We start from the raw sequence: 25,388 nt of genomic DNA on the forward strand, positions 1-25,388 counted from the left end.
GGACGTGGAATGTCACCTCACTGGGGGGGAAGGAGCCTGAGCTTGTGCGGGAGGTCGAGAGATATCGACTAGAAATAGTCGGGCTCGCCTCCACGCATAGCGTGGGCTCTGGAACCCATCTCCTTGAGAGGGGTTGGACTCTCTTCTACTCTGGAGTGGCCCACGGGGAGAGGCGGCGGGCTGGTGTGGGTTTGCTTGTTGCCCCCCAGCTCAGCCGTCTCGTGTTGGGGTTTACCCCAGTGGATGAGAGGGTTGTATCCCTGCGCCTTCGGGTTGGGGAGAGGTCTCTGACTATCATTTCAGCCTACGGGCCGAGTGGTAGTGCAGAGTACCCTGCCTTCTTGGCGTCCCTGTCGGGGGTGCTGGATAGTGCCCCTCCCGGGGACTCCATTATTCTGCTGGGGGACTTCAACGCCCACGTGGGGAACGACAGTGACACCTGGAGAGGCGTGATCGGGAGGAATGGCCTCCCCGATCTGAATCCGAGTGGTGTTTTGTTATTGGACTTCTGTGCTAGTCACGGATTGTCCATAACGAACACCATGTTCAAACATAAGGGTGTCCATCAGTGCACTTGGCACCAGGACACCCTAGGCAGGAGGTCGATGATCGACTTTGTTGTCGTATCATCAGACCTTCGGCCGCATGTTTTGGACACTCGGATGAAGAGAGGGGCTGAGCTGTCCACTGATCATCACCTGGTGGTGAGTTGGATCCGCTGGAGGAGGAGAAAGCCAGACAGACTTGGCAGGCCCAAGCGCATAGTGAGGGTCTGCTGGGAACGCCTGGCGGAGCCCTCGGCCAGGGATGTATTCAACTCCCACCTCCGGGAGAGCTTCGACCAGATCCCGGGGGATGTTGGAGACATAGAGTCCGAGTGGACCATGTTCTCTGCATCTATTGTCGATGCTGCTGCCCATAGCTGCGGCCGTAAGGTCTGCGGTGCCTGTCGTGGCGGCAATCCCAGAACCCGGTGGTGGACACCGGCAGTAAGGGATGCTGTTAAGCTGAAGAAGGAGTCCTATCGGCTGTGGTTGGCTTGTGGGACTCCTGAGGCGGCTGACGGGTACCGTGAGGCCAAGCGTGCTGTGGCCCGGGCTGTGGCAGAGGCAAAAACTCGGGCCTGGGAAGAGTTCGGTGAGGCCAATGGAGAAGGACTACCGGTTGGCCTCGAAGCGATTCTGGCAAACCGTCCGGCGCCTCAGGAGGGGGAAGCAGTGCTTTGCCAACACTGTTTATAGTGGGGGCAGGAGACTGCTGACCTCGACTGAGGACATTATTGGGCGGTGGAAGGAGTACTTCGAGGATCCCCTCAATCCTGCCATCACGCATTCCGTGGTGGAAACTGAGGCTGGGGACTCGGGGTTGGACTCTTTCATCACCCAGGCTGAAGTCACCGAGGTGGTTAAAAAGCTCCGCGGTGGCAAGGCTTCGGGGGTGGATGAGATCCACCCTGAGTACCTCAAGTCTTTGGATGTTGTAGGGCTGTCATGGTTGACACGCCTCTTCAACATTGCGTGGCGGTCGGGGACAGTGCCTCTGGACTGGCAGACTGGGGTGGTGGTCCCCCTTTATAAGAAGGGGGACTGGAGGGTGTGTTCCAACTACAGGGGGATCACACTCCTCAGCCTCCCTGGTAAGGCCTACGCCAGGGTATTGGAGAGGAGAGTCCGACCGATAGTCGAACCTCGGCTTCAGGAGGAACAGTGTGGTTTTCGTCCCAGCCGTGGAACACTGGACCAGCTCTATACCCTCTACAGGGTGCTCGAGGGTTCATGGGAGTTTGCCCAACCGGTTCACATGTGTTTTGTGGACCTGGAGAAGGCATTCGACTGTGTCCCTCGTGATGCCCTGTGGGGGGTGCTCCAGGAGTATGGAATCGGGGGCCCTTTACTAGGGGCCATCCGGTACATGTACGAGCGGAGCAGGAGTTTGGTCCGCATTGCCGGTACTAAGTCGGACCTGTTCCCAGTGCATGTTGGACTCCGGCAGGGCTGCCCTTTGTCGCCGGTCCTGTTCATAACTTTTATGGACAGGATTTCTAGACGCAGCCAAGGGCCGGAGGGGGTCTGATTTGGGGACCAGTGGATTTCATCTCTTCTTTTTGCGGATGACGTGGTCCTGCTGGCCCCCTCTAGCCAAGACCTACAGCATGCGCTGTGGCGGTTCGCAGCCGAGTGCGAAGCGGCTGGGATGAGGATCAGCTCCTCCAAGTCCGAGGCCATGGTACTCGACCGGAAAAGGGTGGCTTGTCCTCTTCAGGTTGGAGGGGAGTTCCTGCCTCAAGTGGAGGACTTTAAGTATCTCGGGGTCTTGTTCACAAGTGAGGGAAGAATGGAGCGGGAGATCGACAGACGGATCGGTGCGGCTGCCACAGTAATGGGGGCGCTGTGCCGGTCCATTGTGGTGAAGAGAGAGCTGAGCCGAAAAGCAAAGCTCTCAATTTACTGGTCGGTCTACGTTCCTACCCTCACCTATGGCCATGAACTTTGGGTCATGACCGAAAGAACGAGATCACGGATACAAGCGGCTGAAATGAGCTTCCTCCGTAGGGTGGCCGGGCACTCCCTTAGAGATAGGGTGAGGAGCTCGGCCATCCGGGAGGGGCTCGGAGTAGAGCCGCTGCTCCTCCACATTGAGAGGAGCCAGTTGAGGTGGCTCGGGCATCTATACCGGATGCCTCCTGGACGCCTTCCTCGGGAGGTGTTCCAGGCACGTCCCACCGGGAGGAGGCCCAGGGGACGGCCCAGGACACGCTGGAGGGACTATGTCTCTCGGCTGGCCTGGGAACGCCTTGGGCTCCCCCTGGAGGAACTGGAGGAGGTGTCTGGAGAGAGGGACGTCTGGGCGTCTCTGCTGAGTCTGCTGCCCCCGCGACCCGGTCCTGGATAAGCGGAAGATGACGAACGAACGAACGAACGAATCAGTGGAAGAGGAAATACGCAAAAGGCCGGTCAGCAATCACGAGTAATTACGAGAGGGGTTTGGTTTTGCACTGAATATTAACAAGGGTAAAATAATTCTTAGATGAGACATCTTATAGTAAAAAAATTAAAAGAAGTATTTTTATCAAATCTGAAAACCTTTTTACATTGTATTATTTATTTATTTATTTTTTTAGAGGTGCTTTTGCCATTTCCTACCAGAAACAAACATCTTGTTTAAACAAAAATTATTTTAACTTTCAAGTTAATGATCCCCACCATAACATAGCAACAGTTAATTATTTAATACCTAGACATTTTGAAGAATCACTTCATTGTTAAATTTCACTGAGTGGAAATAGTTTGCAAACCGTTGCATTCAGAATCTGCTGTGACCCATTTTACCAGTAGTAACTAAACAAAGATTTCCTGTTATTATAACGCAGATGAACTAGGAAGGATGGAGGCAGAACAGCTCTAACATATGGATGTTTTCAATGTGTCAGGCTGCTCCCAGAGATGTCAATTGGTTTAGAATATTAACTTTATACTGGGTAGCCACAATATAGCTAATTTGCCTTCCCCTGTAATCTTTCACTGTTATTATGAATCAAGAAATTTCTAACGTGTTATTTGTCTAAAAAGCCCCTTGGCTTGTGTGTCTTCATGCAGACAGGTGTTATTATCATTTTAGGAGAACTCTGCATTATATATTAAATAAAATTGTGTCCGTGCCCTGATTCCTTCTACTGTCAAACGCCATTGCACATCTGGCTGTAGACGTTTTCCTCATTGCTTAACATTTCCCATTGAGGATATGTAATCAGAGGAAGACTAAACTTTTAAGAAATAGATTAAAAAATGTTTCAGCCTCACCAGGATAAACAAAGATGAGAGCATTACAGACAGCTACTGGGGGCTCACATACTTTATAGATGCAAAGATGTACAATATCTGACATTTCTCGCAAGCATAAATAAAATCTTGTTTGTCGCCTTTCTTTTAATAGTCTTCTCTCTGCAAATGTGTCTACATAGCCTACACAACCTTACTCTAGTACCTGTAACACGCTATATTCAAAATAAATTTAATTAAAAAAACAATAGAAAACAAATAGATAAAAGCACCTACAAGTAAAACATTGACAGTGCAATATTACACTAACTACATAAGAAAGGCAGCATTTTAACAGCTTAACGTCCAAAACGTGAGGAACCACCAGTGTGTTATAGGATTCACTCTCTATGGATTGCCTGCTGTATAGCATTGACTGGTATTGAGTTTTCAAATAAACAAGCCCTGTAATGAGTACTCTCTTTCAAAACAATGCAACTGTCCAATTTCTATCCACTAGCAAGAACCATTGTGCACTGTTATTATCAATTTACAAAGTGTAATTAAATGAAACTGTGAAGGTGGTTATATTGCCAGCAACACAGCTTATGATGGCTTAAAAGTAGTTATTTATAGTAATTAACTAAAAATGCACACTGCTACAAGTCTGACACTTTGACCAATATGCCTGACTCCGTAACTTGGTCCTAGAGTCTCTACAGATACATGTCCTGACTCACAATTCGATCCAATTAGGACAAATTGACCCGCTAACAATAGTAACCACTGGGACAGTTCAGAGCTCTGACATCAATAAGCAGAGTCCTGCCAACATGTTCACAAACAAATTCATCATAAACGCAAGAAACAAAACATAGCAGAGGCTCGTGGCATGTAAAAAAAAAAAAAAGATAAATAAGTTCTTGCAAACCCATACTCCACTCTTTGCAAGCTCTGTAAACACAAGAACACACTTACACACAGAAAAAATATTAAGGATTTATCCTTTTAAATCCTGTTTTTTTCCCAGAGACCATGGTTGACAATCTCTAATCCAAAACATTTGTAAAAGATATCTGAAATAGATCAATGACTGGAAACACTCATGTACTGGATTACGTTTGTCACAGATTCCAAGGCAGTTAAAGGAACAAATGGCATGGCTCAGATTTATGATTCTGATATTTTTAGGATGTATTGTTAAAAAACATTACAATGAAGACATATTTTAGATTAACACACATCTGGCTTGCTTGGATATCATGTTTTCTTGTCTTTCCCATTTTCAAGGTGGTTAATAGAAATGGGTAAAGATCAACATTTAACTCGCTCATTTAAAATTGTCAAAGGTGGTTAAAAACTGGTCAGCATACAAATTAAAAGTTGTAGTTTTCTTAGCTTATGCCCCCTCCCCCCAATTCCCATTACATGACTGTGATTGGTATTTATTAGAATATTTTGTTGGTTAGTTTGGCTCTTGCCATGGCTGAGAAATAAAAGTCTTAATATAAGTTTATATGAAGCTAGCAGCATTGTAATAGTTTGAATTTACAATCATAAGAACGGAGGCCACAACTAAACAGTAGCCGATTAAATCATTTCGGATGGTGAAATTGCTAGCATGCACTGAAAAGCTTTGAGCCCGTCCAGACAAAACCACTCACACAATGACATTCTATGTTCTCTATCAGCCAGCAATATCACCGGGTTGTGTTGCCACGGCACTGAGGTAGCAGGTGTTTCAGTGTGTGGGCTGAGATCTTCTGCTCGTTGAGCCCTAATGAGAAGAAGTAACCTGAGCTACACCCACACAGAAGTGCTCTGCTGTGCTGTTTGTGTGTGTGTGAGTATACCTGCGTCGATGTAATTGCTGAATGGTCCAACTGCCATGGACTAGGCTATGATAACTGGGCTTAACTGGACTGAAGAAGTTTGTAAGAAGCTCCATGAATGATTCTGTTGCATTTCCACTGAGATCTAAAGCAAACTGATACAACATATGTCACCAGTGCTGTGCTGAAGTGACGAAAAATGTTTTTTTTTTTTTAAATGAGCTTTTTTACATTTCAGAAGTTCAAAAGTAGTGAATGTAGGAAATGAGTTTTATCTGTAAAATCAAATCAATTAACGCAATCCATGAGCCTGTGGGTGTTTGACGTTTTACTGCACCTCACTGCTTTGTTACTACAATGGAAGTTCTCTTTACCGCTGTGTGTATTACTACATATTGATGGAAAAACAGAACACCACGTTTGACTGTTTTTTCATTACTCCAAGCTTAGCTTTTAAAAGACATTCAAAATAAATAAGAAACAAAAAATAAAAGGAAATTTCTTAGGATGTCTAGTTCATTTTTGTGTGCTGAAGTCACTACACCTACCGGCGCCCCTAGTAAAAAAATAATCTCACAGAAAAAAGAGATTTAAAACAACAAATCGAACTTTTTGAAAATTCAAACTCTAAATTATTTCATGTGGAAAACAATGCTATAACAAGAAGAAGTTCAACAAAATCAGTGGTTCCACATTAATTGGAACCAGTGTATATATTGAAACAATTTCTATTACTTGTTCTTGATTTATTTGGAGGTGCTAAATTACTACAAAATGGTATATGAAAATTAATTCCATCTAGTCCGCCTTTCATGATTATTGGAACCTCTGGTGAAAATGTAAGAAAATCCTTAAAATAAATTAATCTTTCATGCCAGTGAGTAAGACGGATGTGCACTGATCTACATAAGTAAGAAAATGGCCACAAGAAAATAGTTACTTTTATTTTTTCGGAAGTGGGATGGAGAGAGGAGAAAGGCAACACAGGCCCCCAGGGCCCCAAGACTCGAAACCCGTGACAGCTGCGTTGAGGACTGAAACATCTGTATATGGGCCGCTCTACCGCTACGCCACAATCCCTACCCCCAGAAATGTGGAAAGAAAGATGCACCTGCAGTGAGGTTATTAACAAATGCTACTTTTAATCTGCCAAAGGAGCCTCATCAGAACACATAGTCTGATTAATTGAATATGACTGTATAGATTTCAGTCATTTAAAGGACAAATTGAAGTTTTTGGTAGGTCTGGTGTACGGATGGGTACCTTTCACATTTGATCAGATACGGTACAGATACCTGGGAATCAATATCTGTATGCAACAGTACCAGTTTTCGGTACTTTTGTGTGTTTATGTGGTAAAAATGTTAATTCGTTTAATAATAAAATCCCAACATTTTTCAATTAGACATATTTATTTCTTAATATATAAACTTTAATAAATATTTCAAAACAACCAACTGTTTATACTGTAACATCTCATTTGTTTCAAACATTCCTTCTCCCATGTTTCTGGCTGCAGACGATGAGTCGCTAACGGATGCAGGCGTGCTAATGGTGCCGAATGCTGGAGTTGTAGCCGTATATCTAAAGCTGACGAAAATTGTGGTCTCGTCAGCCTTCAGAAAAATCTTGCGCTTAACTCGATGCTTCCTCAGATTACAAGTATTCCCACTGCTGGCCTTGCACTTCACGTCACCAATATTGCAGCGAGCGTAATCTGCACCGCATTTTGAAAAGTGGAGCTATACTATCGAGCGCTCTCTATCAGCCATGCTTTATTGACTGTAGCAGAGGCTACTGACGTCATTACGCTCTGTGTGTGCAATGATGTGTTCATGTCCGACATAGAAAATCACCCACTCTTCCACTCCCTCAGTGTCACAATGATGCGTTTAGGTACCGAAACATGGTACCGTTTAATTTTACTCGGTAGTACCGACGGATTTTGGTCGGTACATATAAATGTACAGAATTTGGTACCCATCCCTAGTCTAGCATAATAAAATGTATTAATGCTTAAAACCAGCATTTGCCCATTGTTAAGTATGGTAAAAGACCTGTAAAGCTGTGGAACTGCCATTATAACATGAATTATTATAGGACAAGCCTAGGTACTATAATACTGGCAAAATGGGGTAGTACAAAGCTGGCCACTGACAAAGACCCAGGTTCTGCTGGAAGGCTCTTTCGTTTAATGGGGAGTTCTCAAAACTGTTGCTACAGTTCTGCAAAGACAGCGACTCAATGCAATCAACTGTCCAGTGTTGCTACATGCTGCCTTGAGAGGGGAAATTACTGCAAAGTCTAAAACAAGATGCAATGGGCTAAGTTTCCTTAGATAGAAAATGATTCAAATTGGTAAAAAGTTAACTGAAGTTTACTGCATTATTTTACACCATCAGATTAAAATGGAGGCAGTTGTCTTTTAATCTGTCTTTATGACTAGATTATCTATGTATTTCTGTATATTAACTGGATGCTTGATTTTTTTCATTTTAGAAAAGTGCCTCAAGACACACAAGAATCACATTTTTGTGAGTCGGGACTATATAAATTATTTTAAACTCCATTGAAAATTTGGTGGAGGGCGCTGTATATTCTCCAGTACTGAGTGGTGTTGGCAGTGGTTCAGCAGTTGTAGTTTTGTGTGTTTGTTTTGGTTGTTTGAAGAGACTAAAATTCATACTGGGTAAATAGAAGCTGTTTTCACATCTTTCTTTGTGAGATTTTGATTTGAGTAAATAATCCTGAACATTCATTAACTAAACCACCTACATCATAAGAGAAATTTTCACAGTTCAAAGGAATCCAGTAGGTTTACATGTGAACACATAATCTAAACGACTACACAGATCAGGAAAATTGGGCACCCTTAGCTGTTGATCACAATCAAATAAAATCGTGTTTTATGGAAAACATTAAAAATGCTTGATAAACAGCAGCAGTCTAATTATGTATTTTTGAACTTCAACAAAGTTTTTTTTACCCCAACTCATAGCCTCATAAACTGCTGCATACATACGATATTCAGCCTCAAAAGGAGAGAGTGTTTGGACAATACCGCACAAAACACCATTGTGTTAACCATTAAGATTTCCCAGTGATTAAAACTTCTGTAGAACTCAGAACCAGATTTCTCCACCCATCTATGGCATTTTTAAGTCAGCTCTCCTTTTTACATTGAAAAAAAAAAGATGGATAAGGCCAGGGAATGGATAAGAAGTGAAACTACCTTTAATGAGATGTTGTAAAATTAATAAGACCCTTTTACAATCATAACTGACCTTTGCCGATGCTCCCATTTCACCTGAATTTTTAAAGAGAATAACTTAGCGGCAGGTTCAGGGGGCCGGGAACACTTTCTCAAGCTTTATTTGTCTAGGGAACAAGCTCAGAAGTTTGTTCATCTCTGCAAACACTAAGTAAAACTTTTTTTGCCAGGGTTCCACTTGATCAGCACAAACAACCCAGTCCAGCTGCACAGGGGGGAGTGTGACTGAAATGTGCTGCTAAACAGAAAATAACATATTTTGACCAGAGTTCATTTCCTGTAGCACAATTTTAACACACTCATTTACTATTTTTTTAAGTATTTTTGTGGCACTACTGGCCTTTATTTTCTCATTTATTGACAGTGAGCTGACAGGAAAGGGGTGTGGGTGGGGAGACATTCAGCAGAGGTCAATAGGCCAGGACTAGAGCCCTTGACGAGATGCATTCATAAAATTGAAACAGTTAGAAGTCCTGTTAGTTTGTCAGGTTCCATCTAGGGGACACAAAAAAAACATGAGGAAGAAGATGATCCGCTCAGTTGAGACCCAAACCCAGACCTGTACTTTTTTCACCTATGTGTAAAACATTGGGAGAGGCAGAAACTAATATTGGCTATCACCTTAAACACACCATCCCCACTGTCAAACATGGTTGTGGCAGCATTATAGTCTGGGGAAGCTTTCCTTCATAAAGGACAAGAAACCTGGTCTGAGTTAATGTGAAGGAGGATGGCATTAAATACAGACTAATCCTGACAGAAAACCTCTTGGAAACACAAAAAGACTTGAGACTGAGACAGAGGTTGGCCTTTCAGCACCACAATGACCCTAAACATAAAGCCAGAACTATTATAGAATGGCTTAGATCAAAGCATATCCATGTGTTAGAAATGGCCCAGTCAAAGTACAGAACTGAATTCAACCGAGAGTTTGTGGCAAGGCCTACAAATGGTTGCCTACCGACAATGTGTGGTGGCAAAGAATTTCCGTTTCCAGGTGAACAACACTGGTGGAGACATACCCCCAAATACTGGCTGGTGTAATTGCAGAGAAAGGTCTGACATTTTTAAGGTGGACAGACATGGCCTCAAGAAAATAATCTACCATTAAATGTCAAAGCAAAACAAAATACCCCAAACACTTACTGCACACAGACTCAAACTCCTCTCACAGGTGAAAATGAAATGCGTGTGGGTGTTCACATGTCTCTTTATTCAAGTGTGTGAGAATGTACTGCCCCTTTAGCATCGCATAGCTAGGACAGTAACAAAACATCCTCGCAGTCTGAACAAGTGAGCTTAAATCCACAGTGTGCATTTGAGGTGTTAGAATCAGCCCGGCAACACGCTGTGTGAGAGAAAATCTATCAAACACAAGTGAAGTCTAAGATCTGTCTGTAACCATGCCACAGTTTCCTGCACGCCATAGTTCAGATCAACAACCACGTTTGGAGTGAGTTAAAGGCACACAAGCAGAAAAGTGGAATTAAAGGGAATAGTCTTTCAGGTTGGAGTAGGATTATAGACCACACTAAATGGTCTGGCTTTTTTTACATTAACGTTTGTAATCTTGTGTGCAAACAATAGAATTGGCCCAAAACCCCTTTTGAAAACTTGATCATGGAACGTTTGATGAATGTCAAGGAGAGTCCCTCTAAGGCCGCCTTTTATAAGCAGGAAAGGAAAACATGCATAAACAGAGGAACAGATGACAGCTGACAGCAACGAGAGGTAATACAAAGGTAAGAGGTAAAGGACGGGCCATTACTGACAAGAGCACAGCTGGCAACACCCCCCCGGCAAATGTTGGGCTCTCTAACTGCAATGCCAAATGGACCGAAGAATACATTATCAAAAGCAATGTGATAACATTTACCTCACCATATTTCCTTCCATTTTATTGGTCGGATTAAAACCCAGCCTCGGGGGCAGAATCTGTCTCAAAAAGTTTGTAATGTATTGACCAAGTTCTGCGTTGCTGAACATGCAAATCAGATTTGTATGGAATTTGGGGGGGCAGAAAAAGACAAATGGCAAACTGAGATGTGTGGGCCTGACAAAGGGTGCTACTGCGGTGACGCTTTTTGTTCTGTATTGTGAGCAAGATTAATAATCTCATGAAGAGCTACAATGCATCATGCACTCAATCATTTGCTCCTTGTGCTCATCTTTCATTTGACACTGCAAGGGAACTGTGAAGGATTCTCATGTCATGAAATGAAGTAAATTTACATTTGGCTGTACACTAAAACAAATAGGAAGGAGGGGTTGAGCAGTGAGAGAAAATGAGAGTTTGATGTCTGGTTGTGCATGCTCTGAACAATACATCATGGTAATTTATCATAGCAAAAAGGATTTTCATGTCATATACTCACATTACCTCACTAATACACAAACATACTGCACACACAGTCCTGTCCTTACCGTGCAGAGGTCCTTATACTGCATCTTTTGGAACTTGGTGTCCGCGTTGCCAGCACACAGCTCAACGTATCCCAGCACGACCTGGAACACTGTGTTGTGGATGGCCTGGGTGAAGTGCATGTGTAGCTGATCCATTGCAGTCTACAGAGAGAGCAAAAAAGATTGGTAAGACAAAAGCGATGTCAAGATGTCATTGTCAGCACTATTACACAGGGTTATTCACAGGATAGAAGCAGAAAAATTGCAAATCCAACTACGAGGACGCACAGACTGTCTGCTTGGAGTTTTGAATTTGCCACAGATAGTAGTAGGCAATGAAGGATGGACAATGGATCAGAGCGCCCTTGGCAGCAGCTGTTTCCAAACTCACATTAAACTGGTTCATGATGCAGCTGCCTTTAGGAGGAAGTCTCAAAAATGTGTAGCAATAAGTTATGGTATAGTGTGTTTGTGTTGGGGCTCTGCATCAGTTTTAGCTCAACACTTGCTCTAGAAAAGTGAGTGACTAAAATAAAATTTGTGATAAAAAGTGTAATATTATTAATAGATAAATAATTAGGTAAGAATTAGCTCTGTAAGTATTAGAGTTAGCAACAATGCCCATGTTAAATAGTTTTAAAAGACAGATACAGAAACAAAACTTAAAGGAAAATGTTTAAAAACTGTTTTGTTGGGTTGAATTAATTTCAATCCAACTGGCTGTCTAATAGTTGGGTTGGATTGACTGGCTGACTGATCTGTGGGAGACAGAATGTTGGCTGCTTTATATGGAAAAACAAACCTTAAAAACCCTTTTGAGTTTTATGGAATGTGAGTTTTATGGGTTTTTTTTTCATATTTTCTCAGTCAATGTTAAAATAAAAATTGGAGACTGTTATTTTTTTTGTATGTCAGAAGGGATCAAAAACTTGTTCCCCACTGTATTGTGCATGCCCTGATTTCCCAAGACTACTTTCCTTATACAGTATTCAGCTGAAATCAATAAAACCATGCAGAATTAGTTGAGTCATAGCATTCAAATCCTTCATTAAAGGTTTTCCTTAAAAGTAGCTGGGCATTATTTAGATCAATATATTCAATTTATTTCTAAGCCAGACGTTCCTGGATTAAAATGTTATTTAAATTTCCAATAAGCCGAGGGGTTTATAGAGGATAAGTATAAAACCCGCTTACTATGCATACACCAAGGTTTTTTGTGCATCTGTTTCTCCCATAAAAGCACAAATAGGTGAGCATTAACAGAAAACAACATTTACATGTTATGTAATGTTATTTTAAAAGTTCTGGTTATATCACAAATCACTAAAATGATGTACTTCAATAATAACTAACCCACCTTCACACAGAGAAACCAGTTATCCTTGATGGTACCCTGGAGAACCACACAGATTTCTGTGTAGGTCAAGCTAATCGTAATTGTTGGCTCAGGAAACTCTTTGTCTTTGCTCTGTTTTTGCCATTATCACCTTCCACAGAAAACTGCTTAAGCTCCATTAATAATTCAGCTTTTAATTTTACAAATAAATAGAAACGTTTCAACCAGTTCCACTGTCCAGATTTCCCACATTGTTCCCAGTCAGAGTTTAAGTGTGTCCGATTTTAATTTATAGTGAAGTAATAATTGCAGTGACATTCTGTTTTGCATCATCCCGCCTCCCATCCCCTCGATCTCAATTGTCTCATCTTTGAACCCTCCAGAAATGAGGAGACCAGAGTTTCAGGAGACGCCGGCAAAGTGCTGAGTGATGCCCTCGGTTAACAGATGCTGCAGTGTAATTAGATTTTCTTACTGTCAGGCCTTGACCACAAACTGCGATCCTCGCTCCATTCTGACTCCTTGCTGGCATAAAAGTCATTCAAGCATTTCTTATCCTCTTTCAAAAGGAACTTTCACCTCAACAGACCTCAAAACTCACTGAAAACCACTTGGAAATAAAGGACTGAAGGGAAAAAAACATGGCAACCTTCATAACAATAACCTAAAGCTCCAGTAACTATTTTGCAAACTATGATCAAAATAAACAGGAAAAACAAAAAAATGTAGCAGCTAAATCTCAGACTAACAAAATGAGCATATAATGTTCAGAAGGTGTAACACACCAATCAAAAACACCGAACACTTCAGCATAATGGCAACACACATCCAACAAAGACCTCTTTGGATTGGATTGTGTCTGAAAGGCATGTTGTCGCAGTAACAATGAAACATTTGTTCTCAACAACCCTCGGTGACGAAACGTCCACCTCAAGGATGGCTGTTGGAGCTAAGAGGCATACTGAGTGGTCATTTACATCATCACTGGCGCAAGCTAGTAATACCTGGGATTCATCATATTCACTGTTATTTAATTCAAGAAGTTACAATACACTTTAAATTCATATTCATATAATATAAGCTACCTAACATGGCAAGTGTAGCAGAGGATGGATCATAACCTAATTTTGTTTCAGAAAAATCAAACTTGCCACATAAGCAGCATGAATTTCTTTTTTTTTTAGGGTTTCATAATTTCATCTGAACTGTTTGTTTTCGAGGATGGAATGATCACACAGCTCACAATTTTAATTAGTTCTAACCACGGACTGAGAGAGTGCCAAACAAGAGTGCCATTTGCAGATGGACACATGAACAAGGCAACTGCCGCCTAGAGAGGTTTTATGGTCAGATCAGATGATGAAGACTGAGCTATTCGACAGCAGCAACAAGAAGAATGTTTAGAAGAGTCAATGGAGAGAAGGAAATGGACAGTAAATTCAATTCTTGTTTTTAAAATACATGTTTCATAATCCCTTCGCCTTCAAAATGGAAGGTCCAAATTATTTATTAATAAATAAAAATAAAAGTATTTAATTATTTATAATTGATCACCATTAATAAGGACATAATTAATAGGACATATGCACTGATAATAACTGGGTGTAAACCTCTGACTGGAACTATATCAGTAACCAAAATTTGGAAATTTATCAATTCTGGGGGTTTTTCTTTCTCACTTTTAGCATTTTAATAGAAATCTAAGTGCATTCTTGAAGTTAACAACTTAAACTAAAACGTGAAGGATGTAAATATGATTATGACATGATCCTCTGTGTCCTTTTGACATTCCAAAGAAGCATATTTAATATTTTCCTGGGAATTATGAGATAAATCTGAATCCCTCATATGGGGAATGTTTGTGCCTGGCATTTAGCTGACAGCAAATAAGTTATAATGGAATCACAAACGATGACATGCATGATCCATGGCCTTGTTTGCTCAAAAACTCTGAACTATTATTTACTCCAAGGAGAAGACAGCAAATCTATGGAGCTTAATATATCACAGCACAACATTGAAAATATGAGTGTGTGTCACAGGTTGTCAGAAATATGATGGCCTCTATGATGATTTTCATAGAAATTACTGACAAATTGCCTCCCCCTATTCGTTGTCAGTCACTATATGGGTATTGCATAATCATTGTATTTAATTAATCTTTTTATTCTACATGATATAAACTCATAGTAAATATTACATGCCAACAGGAAGGGTTTAGTTATGAGGATGTACTAATAAAAATAAACTCCATAAACGAGTCCCTCAACTTAATTAATTAGTGTTGAAATATAATATTACATCCATTTAGTTCTTGGGGTGTTGCATTAAACTCACAAGATGAGAGTCTGCTATACTGGCCTCACAAGAGAGAGATGAATTGGGATTTTAATAATTTGTTTAAGTAAAAGAATTATCCTAGTTTTCAAGCAGTATCTTATCCAAAGTGGTCCAAACGCCAAAAAGCACAGTAAAAGCAACCAGTTTGTGCATTTTTCACCCTAAAATGCCCCGTTATTCTAGCACAAAATTAGCGGGACACTAGCCGTCTTCAGGCATAAATAAAGAGACTGTCTATTTTGTTTTGTTTTCAGCAGAGGGATAAGAGTCTATCAAATCTGAAATTGTGTTTTAAGCAATCAGCAAGCAGTGCGAGACAATTTAGTTCAGGTGTTTTTGATTTTGAACTACAATGTGAAGTGGCCAATGAGATGCTAACTTCGGCGACATTCACCAGCAGCGGGGCAACACAATATTTTCTCAGTGCCTACAAAATGGTCTTATCTGATCTGTTTCTCTCTCGCACTCTTCAGTTTTTTTTCAGATTACACAAATGCTGCCACACAAAAGATTTAAATGAAACAGCGACACATCAGATGCTACTTTAGCTTGATGAAGTCATAGTGAGAAATATTGCTATATTTTGAATGTAACAAAATCCAATAACATCTATAATGAGCCTCAACTGCTTTTACCGACATTAATAAGGACAATTATGACAATAAAGCACACATGATAACAAATATTGCAAATGAATGCAGCTACCCCAGTAACTTAAAATATCTGTTGCTTAAAACAAACCATTACGATAAGAAAGCAAACAATCTGCCTTTGAAATGGCAAACTAAGTTGGTTCTGTAACGGTACCTCATTAAGAACTGTCCAACACAGCAACAGTCAACTATTTCATTTCAACTATTCAACAGCAGAATGTTGAATAGTTGAAAAATGTGCCTTGTAAAAGTCATTTTTAATTCCTTTTTTAGAAAAGACAACTAAAGCACCAACTAAATGTAACAGTGAAACATTTGTCAAATTAAGTTAAATGTTTTACTTTTTACATGTTTAAACACAACTGTAAAGTAACAATTGGCAGAACATGTCAGCTTCAGGTATTCAGCCTCAAACTGCTCTTCTTTTGTCATTACTTCACCTTCTTAAAATTGCTTGTAGGTTTTTGCATAATAGAGTATAAAATGTGATGAAAATACAACCCTCTCAGTTGATGTAACAACAAGGAGTTGGTCATTATTGATGATGAAAGCTGTAGAGATGCACTCGCTCAGTCAGTGAGCAGAACTGGCCAATACTCCATTAATCAGGTCTCATCGATGAATCAATGTTTCAACTAATGATCTCTCACTAATTTCTGTCTATAAAGTCATGAACCAAAAGCATGCACTTTTTGGAGTTTAACAAAGAAATCAAACAAACCTAGTGGACGTACACTCTGTTGCAGAAATGGGGATAATCTTGCAGTAGTTTTGATTGGAATCCAGACTACTGACTCTATCAAAGAAGCTGCAACCTATTTATTTTCTATTTATGTGTTAGAATGTCTAGAAAAAGAAAATATCTGAATTGGCAGGAGCATCTCCAGACAAATATTCAGGATATATTCATACGTAGCGTAATGGGCACCATAACAGCCTGTCACTGGGTTTTTTGCTTTAACTGTTTAAATTTAAAAGCAAAAAGTTGAGGGTTGAGTGAAGATATTTTAGCTCCTATTTTCTCTAGCTAGGCAGAATATGTTGGCTGTTACTGTAAAAGCCAATTTATGTCAGTTTATTTTGACATTGACTTTTACATTTTTTTAGATTATTTTATTAGTGTTTTTCTTATTTTTTACAATGTAAAGCAGTTTGGTCAACAATGGCTATTTTAGAAATAGAATTTGACTTGACCACTTAAACTGAATGAATGTACTGAAGTAATGGTGGAAGGTTAAAGAAGAAAAGGAATCAAACAACACGAGATATTTAAACTACAGGAAACTGGCAAAAAAAATGGAGACAAAAAGAGCAATTCGGATATGTTTAAACATTCCAGAGAAGACATAAACTAGTCAAACCACTGACCTGGGTTTTCCCAAGGAGCGTGTAGGCCTTCTGGACCTTGGTGTAGTGCAACACATCAAAGTGCTTACAAGTCTTTGACAGGGCGACATCAAGCTGCTCCTGGAGACATAAATAGACAGAAATAGGAAGAAGACAAAGGAGAGGTGGACGCAAAGTGAGGGGGGAAGAAGGAGAGGGATTATCAGCATTAAAGCCATGGGGATTCAGATATACAGATGCGCAAATGTAAAACTATGAAGCCATGGGCCAGGTAACCGGATGTGGATAGGAGTGAATTTATAACTAAGTGAAAGATAAAGAGATGAAAAGAGAAGCATTGTGAGTAAGACGAGTTTTAGAAGAAATTAAGAAGTGGTGAGATGTGCGACAAGTTTGACGCAATCTGAGCTCAGAGAGCAAAGGGCCTACTAAGGCTAAGTGATCAAATGTCTTGAATCACCCAATGTTTTCTTAAGCCTCGAGTGAAAACCCTACACATGAGGATAAAGTAAACCCTGCAGCTAACAAACTAAGTCTAATGGACATAACTGACAAAAATTTGAATTAAATTCATCCAGACCTACTGGTACAACAGCTGGGCAAAATGCACCTAAAACCTTACAATATCTGATTACGGTACATTTATTGTGATAACGATCACAAGAAATGATGTTGAAAAGTACAGCTTGCTGTATACTTTGGCAACAAATTGTACGCTTCTGACTGTCTGTTACTACAGCTGGTCAAAGCCCTTAAAACACAAATACTGCTTCTTCACCAATTACAGCAGCTATTACTTTACTGCTAGATAGCGCCTGATGTTTACATTTAATCATTTTTTTTCAAATATATTTATATTTATTGATGCTCTCATGAAACCAGTAGTGTATTAATAAAAATCAGCAATCCCAACCACACCCCACGTTTTTGGGGTGTGTAACCTTCATCAATTAGAATTTATCATTATCATGATAAATCACAATTCTTAACACAATAAAACAAAATTTACGATAACAATCAAACGTATGATACTTTCCCATACCTTGTAAGCACCTCTGGTAACAAATGTGTCAAAAAATCATAAAGGATCTGCTGCTAACATCTCCATGAGATCTGGTACAGACCGTGACTTGATGGATCAGGGCTGTTTCGGCAGCAAAAAGGGGCCCAACACCCTATTAGATCATAATGTGATGCCTGATCAGTGTGTATTGCTTCCAAGACTTTGCTGTATTTTTTTAAAAATGGTGTTATGTAGATCTAAAGTCTTTCCATAGTTGTATATGTGTATAATTAGATCATAATGTCCTTCATTGTAAACTCTGCACTAAACCCGACTTTGGAAAAGTGGAACTGTGCGTTGTTCATGTGTTTACTCTTATGATTTAGAGGATTTTGCAATGCTTGTTCACTGGCTCAAGCTGATAGGTAAACAAGCAACCCTAGCATGTGGCTATACGTATGTGCATACATTCAAACATCCCTCCTGTTCACAGACACAATTGTAAGCAATTAATCTACTGGAGCACAGCAGAAGTGGTGCTGCAATAATTGCCTTCTCATTATTATTTATCACACACACGCATCAGGACACAAGCAGAGATGACACAGACACAATTTGCACTGGTTGCACGCTTATACTGTTGACTCCGAGATTGTGTCAATATGTGACAGACCCAGAATGACAAAGCCAAACAATCAGAATGTCAAATTCAAGCTTAATTTGCCTTTTCTAGACCAAAACTCTACAAACACACAAGAGCAATATCAAATATTACATTGCTTGAAAACAACATGGCATTACTTTCAGAGAACGGATTTAGAAGTAAAACAGGAAATTCACATACCTCTATTTGCTCAAGAGTGTCTTGAAGCTTAGAGTTCAGCTCACTGTGGAATAAAAACAGATTTGTGTTCAGTTTCAGAACATTTGATGTTTCTTTTATCTCACTGCTTACTGACAAAAAGTCACACTGATTTCTGAAATTAAAACATAATTGATGTAAAATATCATTCACACATAAATTTATATAAGATATACTATAGTTAGTACAAATAAGGCTTTTTTCTTGCATCTCCCTTTCTGTACAGAAGGCAGGGATGCATAAGGTGGAAAGGTGGTGGGGTGGTTATCCCTGTCACCTTACACCATGAATATTCTAACTTAATCTTGGCCAAGGCTTTTCTTTGTGATGCTTCTAAGTTCTAGATTGGTGTTGTTTTGCTCTGGGTACACTGGATTCCTCCAGCAGCTTGAAAAAAATTTTTTGTTTCAAGTTCTTAAGACTGCACAAGTTCAGCTGGCCTTGTATAGCTCCTCTGGCAGGTTGGTGACCTGACCAGGGTGTAATCCATTTTGTACCATCTGACAGCTGTCACTCCTGCGATCCTAAACTCCATATAGCCGGTCTAAGAGTTATTTGGTTGCCTTCAGCAGTATACCAAACCAGGCTCCATTACTAATATTCATCAGATTGCAAGATCATCCAATTAGAAAGCAAACACAAGCAGTTTAAATCTAGTGCTCTGTTTTCTGAAATTCCTTTGCCAGCAATATCTTCCTAATATCCAAGATTCAATGTTGCTTGCCAGAATGAATGCTCATCTTAACCAGCCCATTTGCCTGCTGGTCCATTTTCATCTACAGGAGCCATCCAAATATTTAGCATGCCTGCTCTCTCAATCTTCCAATCCAGGCTCCATTTCCCTGCCAGAGCGTCCTCTGATTCTCCAACACCCCTCCCGCCAGAACACTGTTGAGTCTGGCTCGTTTTTCACGGTGTTTTAACTCCCTTTTCTCTGCCTTATTTATTTTCTTAACCTTGCATCTTTGCAAACAGCTTATGAACTTTCCTAAGCATCTTAGTCACATCTGAATGCACCTCTTGTTTAATTAGCAATTTAGCACTACATATAAGATGTCAGCAGTATCCTTGGTTGCTGCTCTGCTTTTGCCTCAATTCAGAAAACACGTTTATCTGAAAAGCTGAAAAGTAGCAGCAAGCATTATGATTGTTTTGTAGATCAGGAGACACAAAGTCATTTCCCTTGTGACTCTGCCACCCTTCACCGCTTTCATTCACAATACTCTGCTGTTCCATTTTTCCCCTGCCTCTGTCATTGCTTGTGGTCTTTATCAGCACAGCTTGCTCTTATGTAGTGCCTTGGGAGTCTGCAGCAGCCCAAGGGAGACTGTGTCCTTAACACATTGCTAATGAAGCATCTTGGCTTCACTTGGAGAAAATAATGACGTGGTGTCAGAGAAACTAAAAAGATATGCTGGACTAAGTCATAAATGCACAGTTCCAGTCAGAAGTTGACATACACTCATCACTGGCATGAATATTATATTCATTTGGAGCTTTACAGATTTATTTGAATCATTCTCTACTGGACTGATAATAAAAATTCAGTTATCTTTTAAGACAACAATTGGGTACAGAAGGTTGATTTATCGTTGATTTTCTCTAATCTACGAATAGTAAAAATAAGACAGACTACTATAAAAGACAGCCACTCAGATTTGGTTGCACCTGAAGCACAAACTCTCTATAGCCATCAACAAGGTCATGGCATAAATCTGACTGCATATTTGACCAGTCTTCTTTAGCACTCTCAGACTAAGTTTACTGTCAAGTTGGATCCCCCAACTGTGTCAACTTTTTAATCGTATAGCTGTTGATTTGAGGGGAAGGTAACCAAATTGGGGGTACTCTTCTTTCAATATTACATTCACCATATGCAAAGCCTAGTATAATTTAAAACTGATCCTCAGCATACTTGACTACTGGTTCTTTGATATGAAAGCCTCACTTTGATTCCTCCAAACATACTTCTTTCTATTGTGGCAAAGCGTTTCAATCTTTGTCTTTCCACTTAAGTCCATGGGATTGTCCATGTCTATAGCTGTAAATTTTATTACAGCTTGAAGGTGTCAATTTTAGATCAGGGGCACATTGTCAGTCCGTTCTGGTGTTAAAACTCACTTTACCATTGCTAGTGACACTGGTGTTTCAGGAGTTTCCAGTTCACGGTAGGCTTTAGCCTTGGTGGATCCCGGGTTGTTTTTGAACATCCTAACCAAATCCCTTTTATCTATGGTGGGCAGTTTAGCTCAGCTGACTGAAACTCAGACAAAATCAGGTCTTCCAGCTGGACAAATGTCCCAAACACACATCAAAACTAGTTTTGTAATGGATACAGCACACTGATGTAGGAATATATAATCCTAAATCCTAAAGTCCTGACCTCAATCTTGAAAATATGTGGAAAATGCTAAAAATGCCCCTGGATAATATCAGTAACTTGTTGATGGCAAGAAAAAGTGCGTGTCTGTGGTGCAACTTACTAATGGGCATTTAACCATAAATCAGTAAATGTTTTCTAGATATTTGAGTTTCTATCTATAACATTGATCCTGTGTGTTTTAGAGATGACCCACAACAAATTCAAGCATGTGCAACCATTGACATAAGATACAATTAATGTTAGTGTCTGACCATAACCTTTTAGAATCAGAATCAGAATCAGAATCAGAAAAGCTTTATTGCCAAGTACGTTTTTGGACATACAAGGAATATGCTGACAGTTAAGAAAACTGATCAAATTCAGAGATAGCGGCACCCACTACCTTGCTACTGCCTGTTACCTTGGCCATGTCTCCTTTGTGAAAGAGATTTTAATCTCTATGAGACTTCCTGGTTAAATGAAGATAGATAAATAAATAAAATGATCGCTATTAGTGCTATACCTGGAGTTGGAACACAACAAAAAGCTACAATAGAGATAAAGGCCAAAGCCAATACCCTCAATGGAGAATATAGCAGGAAGCAAAGGCAAAAAAAAATAAAAATGGAAAAAGTTAGAAAGCTGGCTCAACTACACAGAGATGAATTGATCAATGTCAGGTCCAGACTGCTGAGGAAACACATCTAAATGTTCAATGGCAAGGCCCAGGAGAGTAAAAAGCAAAGGAGATACACCCAAGGAGCTCGTGTCAAGAGGATAAACACCCTCCGGTTCATTGCAGAATATTTTAGTTGGTCGCAATGTTCCAGTTTAGTAGAGCAACTGGAACTAAACCAGAAAGTGAATGGTATTAAAAAGAGAACAGGGAAAAGTCCCTACAGAATGACAGCAATTAAACACTGATAAACAATAAAAAGCCCACAGTAAATGATTAAAATTCAACAAATATATTCAGATTGATTTTTTGTCAGACGTGGATGACAATATTGAACTGGTATTAGTATTTCCACATGCCATGGTTTTCACCTATATAAAGCCTGTATTGATTTGTTCAGCCTTTTCAGGCTTGGAGCCATCAACAAAGCACATGCCACTGCATCTTAAGTTAGAAAAGAATCAGGAAGCTGATTGTTTTTAAGTGATTTTATAAAAAGGGAAACACATAAAATCTAGATTCATTACAAACAAAGAGATATCTTTCTGTTAATTTTGATCATTATGGCTTTCAGCTAATAAAAAAAATCATTTTCTCAGAAAATTTGAAAGTTACATGAGACTTGGTCAATGCTTTGCTTTGAGGTCATCTCAAGGCTGTAATTGTAGCTCTTTATTGTGCAACTTCTCTATCAGTTTTTCCTTCCACTCAACTTGCCAATAATAGGCTTGGATTCAGGAAAACATTTGTGGGTTATTCCCCTTCTTGAAAGTGTCGATCACTGCCTCTTTGATAACTGTCATCAGTATTCCCTATTATTGTCTAGGCCATATTATGGTCAGAATTCATTTCTGCATTAAAAATGCTCTTATTATTTCGTCCTATATTTATTGAAATTTTATGAGAATTACAGTTTTTATAAGCTATAAACATCCAAATTAACAAAAATAAATACTTGAAATGTATCAATCTGTGCAATTAATGTATATATGTTTTTATTCTTTAATTCAATTGCAGGAATAAATAAACTTTAAATAATACTATACATTTACTGAGATTAACTCGTACAAGAGAAAAACAGTTAAAATGCATTCTGGTATCACCATTATGGTTGATTCTGCATGTTTCTGGCTGGTATATTTAGAAAATATTCACAGCACACTGATTCCAATAAAAACAATCTCACCCTTTTCCTAATCTGTCCAACTCCTGAATAAACATACAATAATTACTCACACAGACCACAGTGCATTCTTGTGTGCAGAGATGCTGCTCCTCTCTAATACTGGCACCTTCTATGATCAGACAGAATGCATAAATAACATATGAGGAGAAATAGCTAATTAACGATCGTTTCCCTGCAGCAGCCACAAGGATACAGCAGGGTCACATAGAAATCTGGGAGATTTTTTCCCCCTTTCAACTATTTTTCAGTTAATGCTGGCAATAGGAGGCTGTAGGGCTTGAAGTCTTGTCCCTTTACAGTGATTTGCTGACTTACTAAACAAGTGTTTTACGGAGCAGGTGGGGAGGAAACTGAGAGGCAAGGGGAGAGCTTCGAAGAGGTAAATGTACCAGAAGGGGACAAAGGAAATTACACAAGAGCAGGAGAGGTTATGCAGGAGCAAAAGGCCAAAGGGTGAGACTTCCACCAAGGTTTACAGGACTTTGGTCCAAGTGAGAAGGCCTGACCAGGAGAACCTCTTTAGGTTAAACTGTATAATATTTAGTTATTTGTTGTTGATGTCTGCAGATGTAGCTTTTGTGCACAGGTGGAGCTTCTAGATTTCAAGGTTAAGGGAGCAAAAGGAATAGTTTTTAACTAGTTTTGTACTTTGCTTTTACTTTGGTATTTCCCCTTTTGGTTCACTTCAGTCATGTCATATAAATTTTATTTATTTTACTTTATTTTATTTATCTTTTTATTAAATTTGAAGTAAGTTTGTTCAGTTCTATAGCATTTAAAATTTTATCTCAATGCCTACTATTTAGGCTTGTATGTTTTTTTTATGGTTAGAATTGTTTTATTGTTTTGGAGCTCTAAAACATTAAACGTTTTCTATAGTCTATATCTGCCTCATTTACAATTACATTTTAAATGGCATTTTGCTGCATTTTCAACTCATTCTTATATTATTAGCTTAGCTCAGCATTCCTTGTGAAATCTAATATTTATTTGCATGTTCTAATCGCAGTGATAAATTAATTTCATACATTTCTAAAGAAATTATAATTTCAGGGCTTTATTTCAATGATATCTAAATAGAACCCAATTCAAGAACATTGGGTCCAGTTTAAAACCTTGACATAAAAGGATCAAGAGGCCAAAAAAGCAGTGACATTACCTTTTTGATTTTTAAGATGGTTTGTGTTTATCTGTTAGTAACTCAAAAACTAAAATGATCAATAAGTTGGACAAAAACACATGTTTTGATGTGACAAACTAAAGATAAAAGTAATCATGTAAAAAGCATTTAATTTTTCTGAAATTAAGATTTTGTATTTTTGGATAATAGAATGAGAAATGAAGTCTACAACCTTTTTCCATGCTAAATTTTTTTTTAATTTAGTGTGATTTATAAAATATCACATATTTAAAGTTTCATAAACTGCTTTATCAGCATTTGCGAGAGTGGGCAGTTCATGAGGGGTTTTTTAAAGGAAAAAAACAGGATTCCAATGGTGAAAGGAAATGTTTTCTTTGCTTCATGCTGACTCAACTTATTACAGAAGAAAAGGTCAACAAATATACAGTACAGACCAAAGGTTTGGACACACCTTCTCATTCAAAGAGTTTGATTGTAGCTTCACACTGAAGGCATCAAAACTATGAATTAACACATGTGGAATTATATACTGAACAAAAAAGTGTGAAACAACTGAAAATATGTCTTATATTCTAGGTTCTTCAAAGTAGCCACTTTTTGCTTTGATTACTGCTCCGCACACTCTTGGCATTCTGTTGATGAGCTTCAAGAGGTAGTCACCTGAAATGGTTTTCACTTCACAGGTGTGCCCGGTCAGGTTTAATAAGTGGGATTTCAAGCCTTATAAATGGGGTTGGGACCATCAATTGTGTTGTGCAGGAGTTGGATACAGTACACAACTGATAGTCCTACTAATTAGGAATTCTGATTCTGATTCTGAATAGACTGTTAGAATTTGTATTATCGCAAGAAAAAAGCAGCTAAGTAAAGAAAAACAAGTGGCCATCATTACTTTAAGAAATTAAGGTCAGTAAGTCCAAACAATTGGGAAAACATTGAAAGTGTCCCCAAGTTCAGTCGCAAAAACCATCAAGTGCTACAAAGAAACTGGCTCACATGAGGACCGCCCCAGGAAAGGAAGACCAAGAGTCACCTCTGCTGCGGACGATAAGTTAATCCGAGTCACCAGCCTCAGAAATCGCAGGTTAACAGCAGCTCAGATTAGAGAACAGGTCAATGCCACACAGAGCTCTAGCAGCAGACACATCTCTAGAACAACTGTTAAGAGGAGACTGTGTGAATCAGGCCTTCATGGTAAAATAGCTGCTAGGAAACCAC

At 39.6% G+C, this 25,388-nt stretch overlaps 1 protein-coding gene across 3 annotated transcripts in view; it reads right to left on the reverse strand.

Annotated features, from left to right (window-relative positions):
• The window catches only part of vps50 (VPS50 EARP/GARPII complex subunit), a 158,289-nt gene that overhangs the window by 85,482 nt on the left and 47,419 nt on the right, over positions 1–25,388 (reverse strand). For 2 of the 3 annotated variants that reach the window (XM_047383265.1, XM_047383264.1), the window contains exons 10-12: positions 18,788–18,830; positions 16,962–17,060; positions 11,286–11,426 (exon numbers count right to left, since the gene is read on the reverse strand). In XM_047383265.1, the coding sequence (XP_047239221.1) occupies positions 11,286–11,426; positions 16,962–17,060; positions 18,788–18,830 (283 nt within the window). Of the gene's footprint in view, positions 1–9,220; positions 9,357–11,285; positions 11,427–16,961; positions 17,061–18,787; positions 18,831–25,388 lie in introns of those variants that run through there. The other variant, XM_047383266.1, reaches the window with a different exon arrangement.

This window comes from Girardinichthys multiradiatus, chromosome 13, assembly GCF_021462225.1.
Source record: "Girardinichthys multiradiatus isolate DD_20200921_A chromosome 13, DD_fGirMul_XY1, whole genome shotgun sequence".
Classification (NCBI taxonomy): domain Eukaryota; kingdom Metazoa; phylum Chordata; class Actinopteri; order Cyprinodontiformes; family Goodeidae; genus Girardinichthys; species Girardinichthys multiradiatus.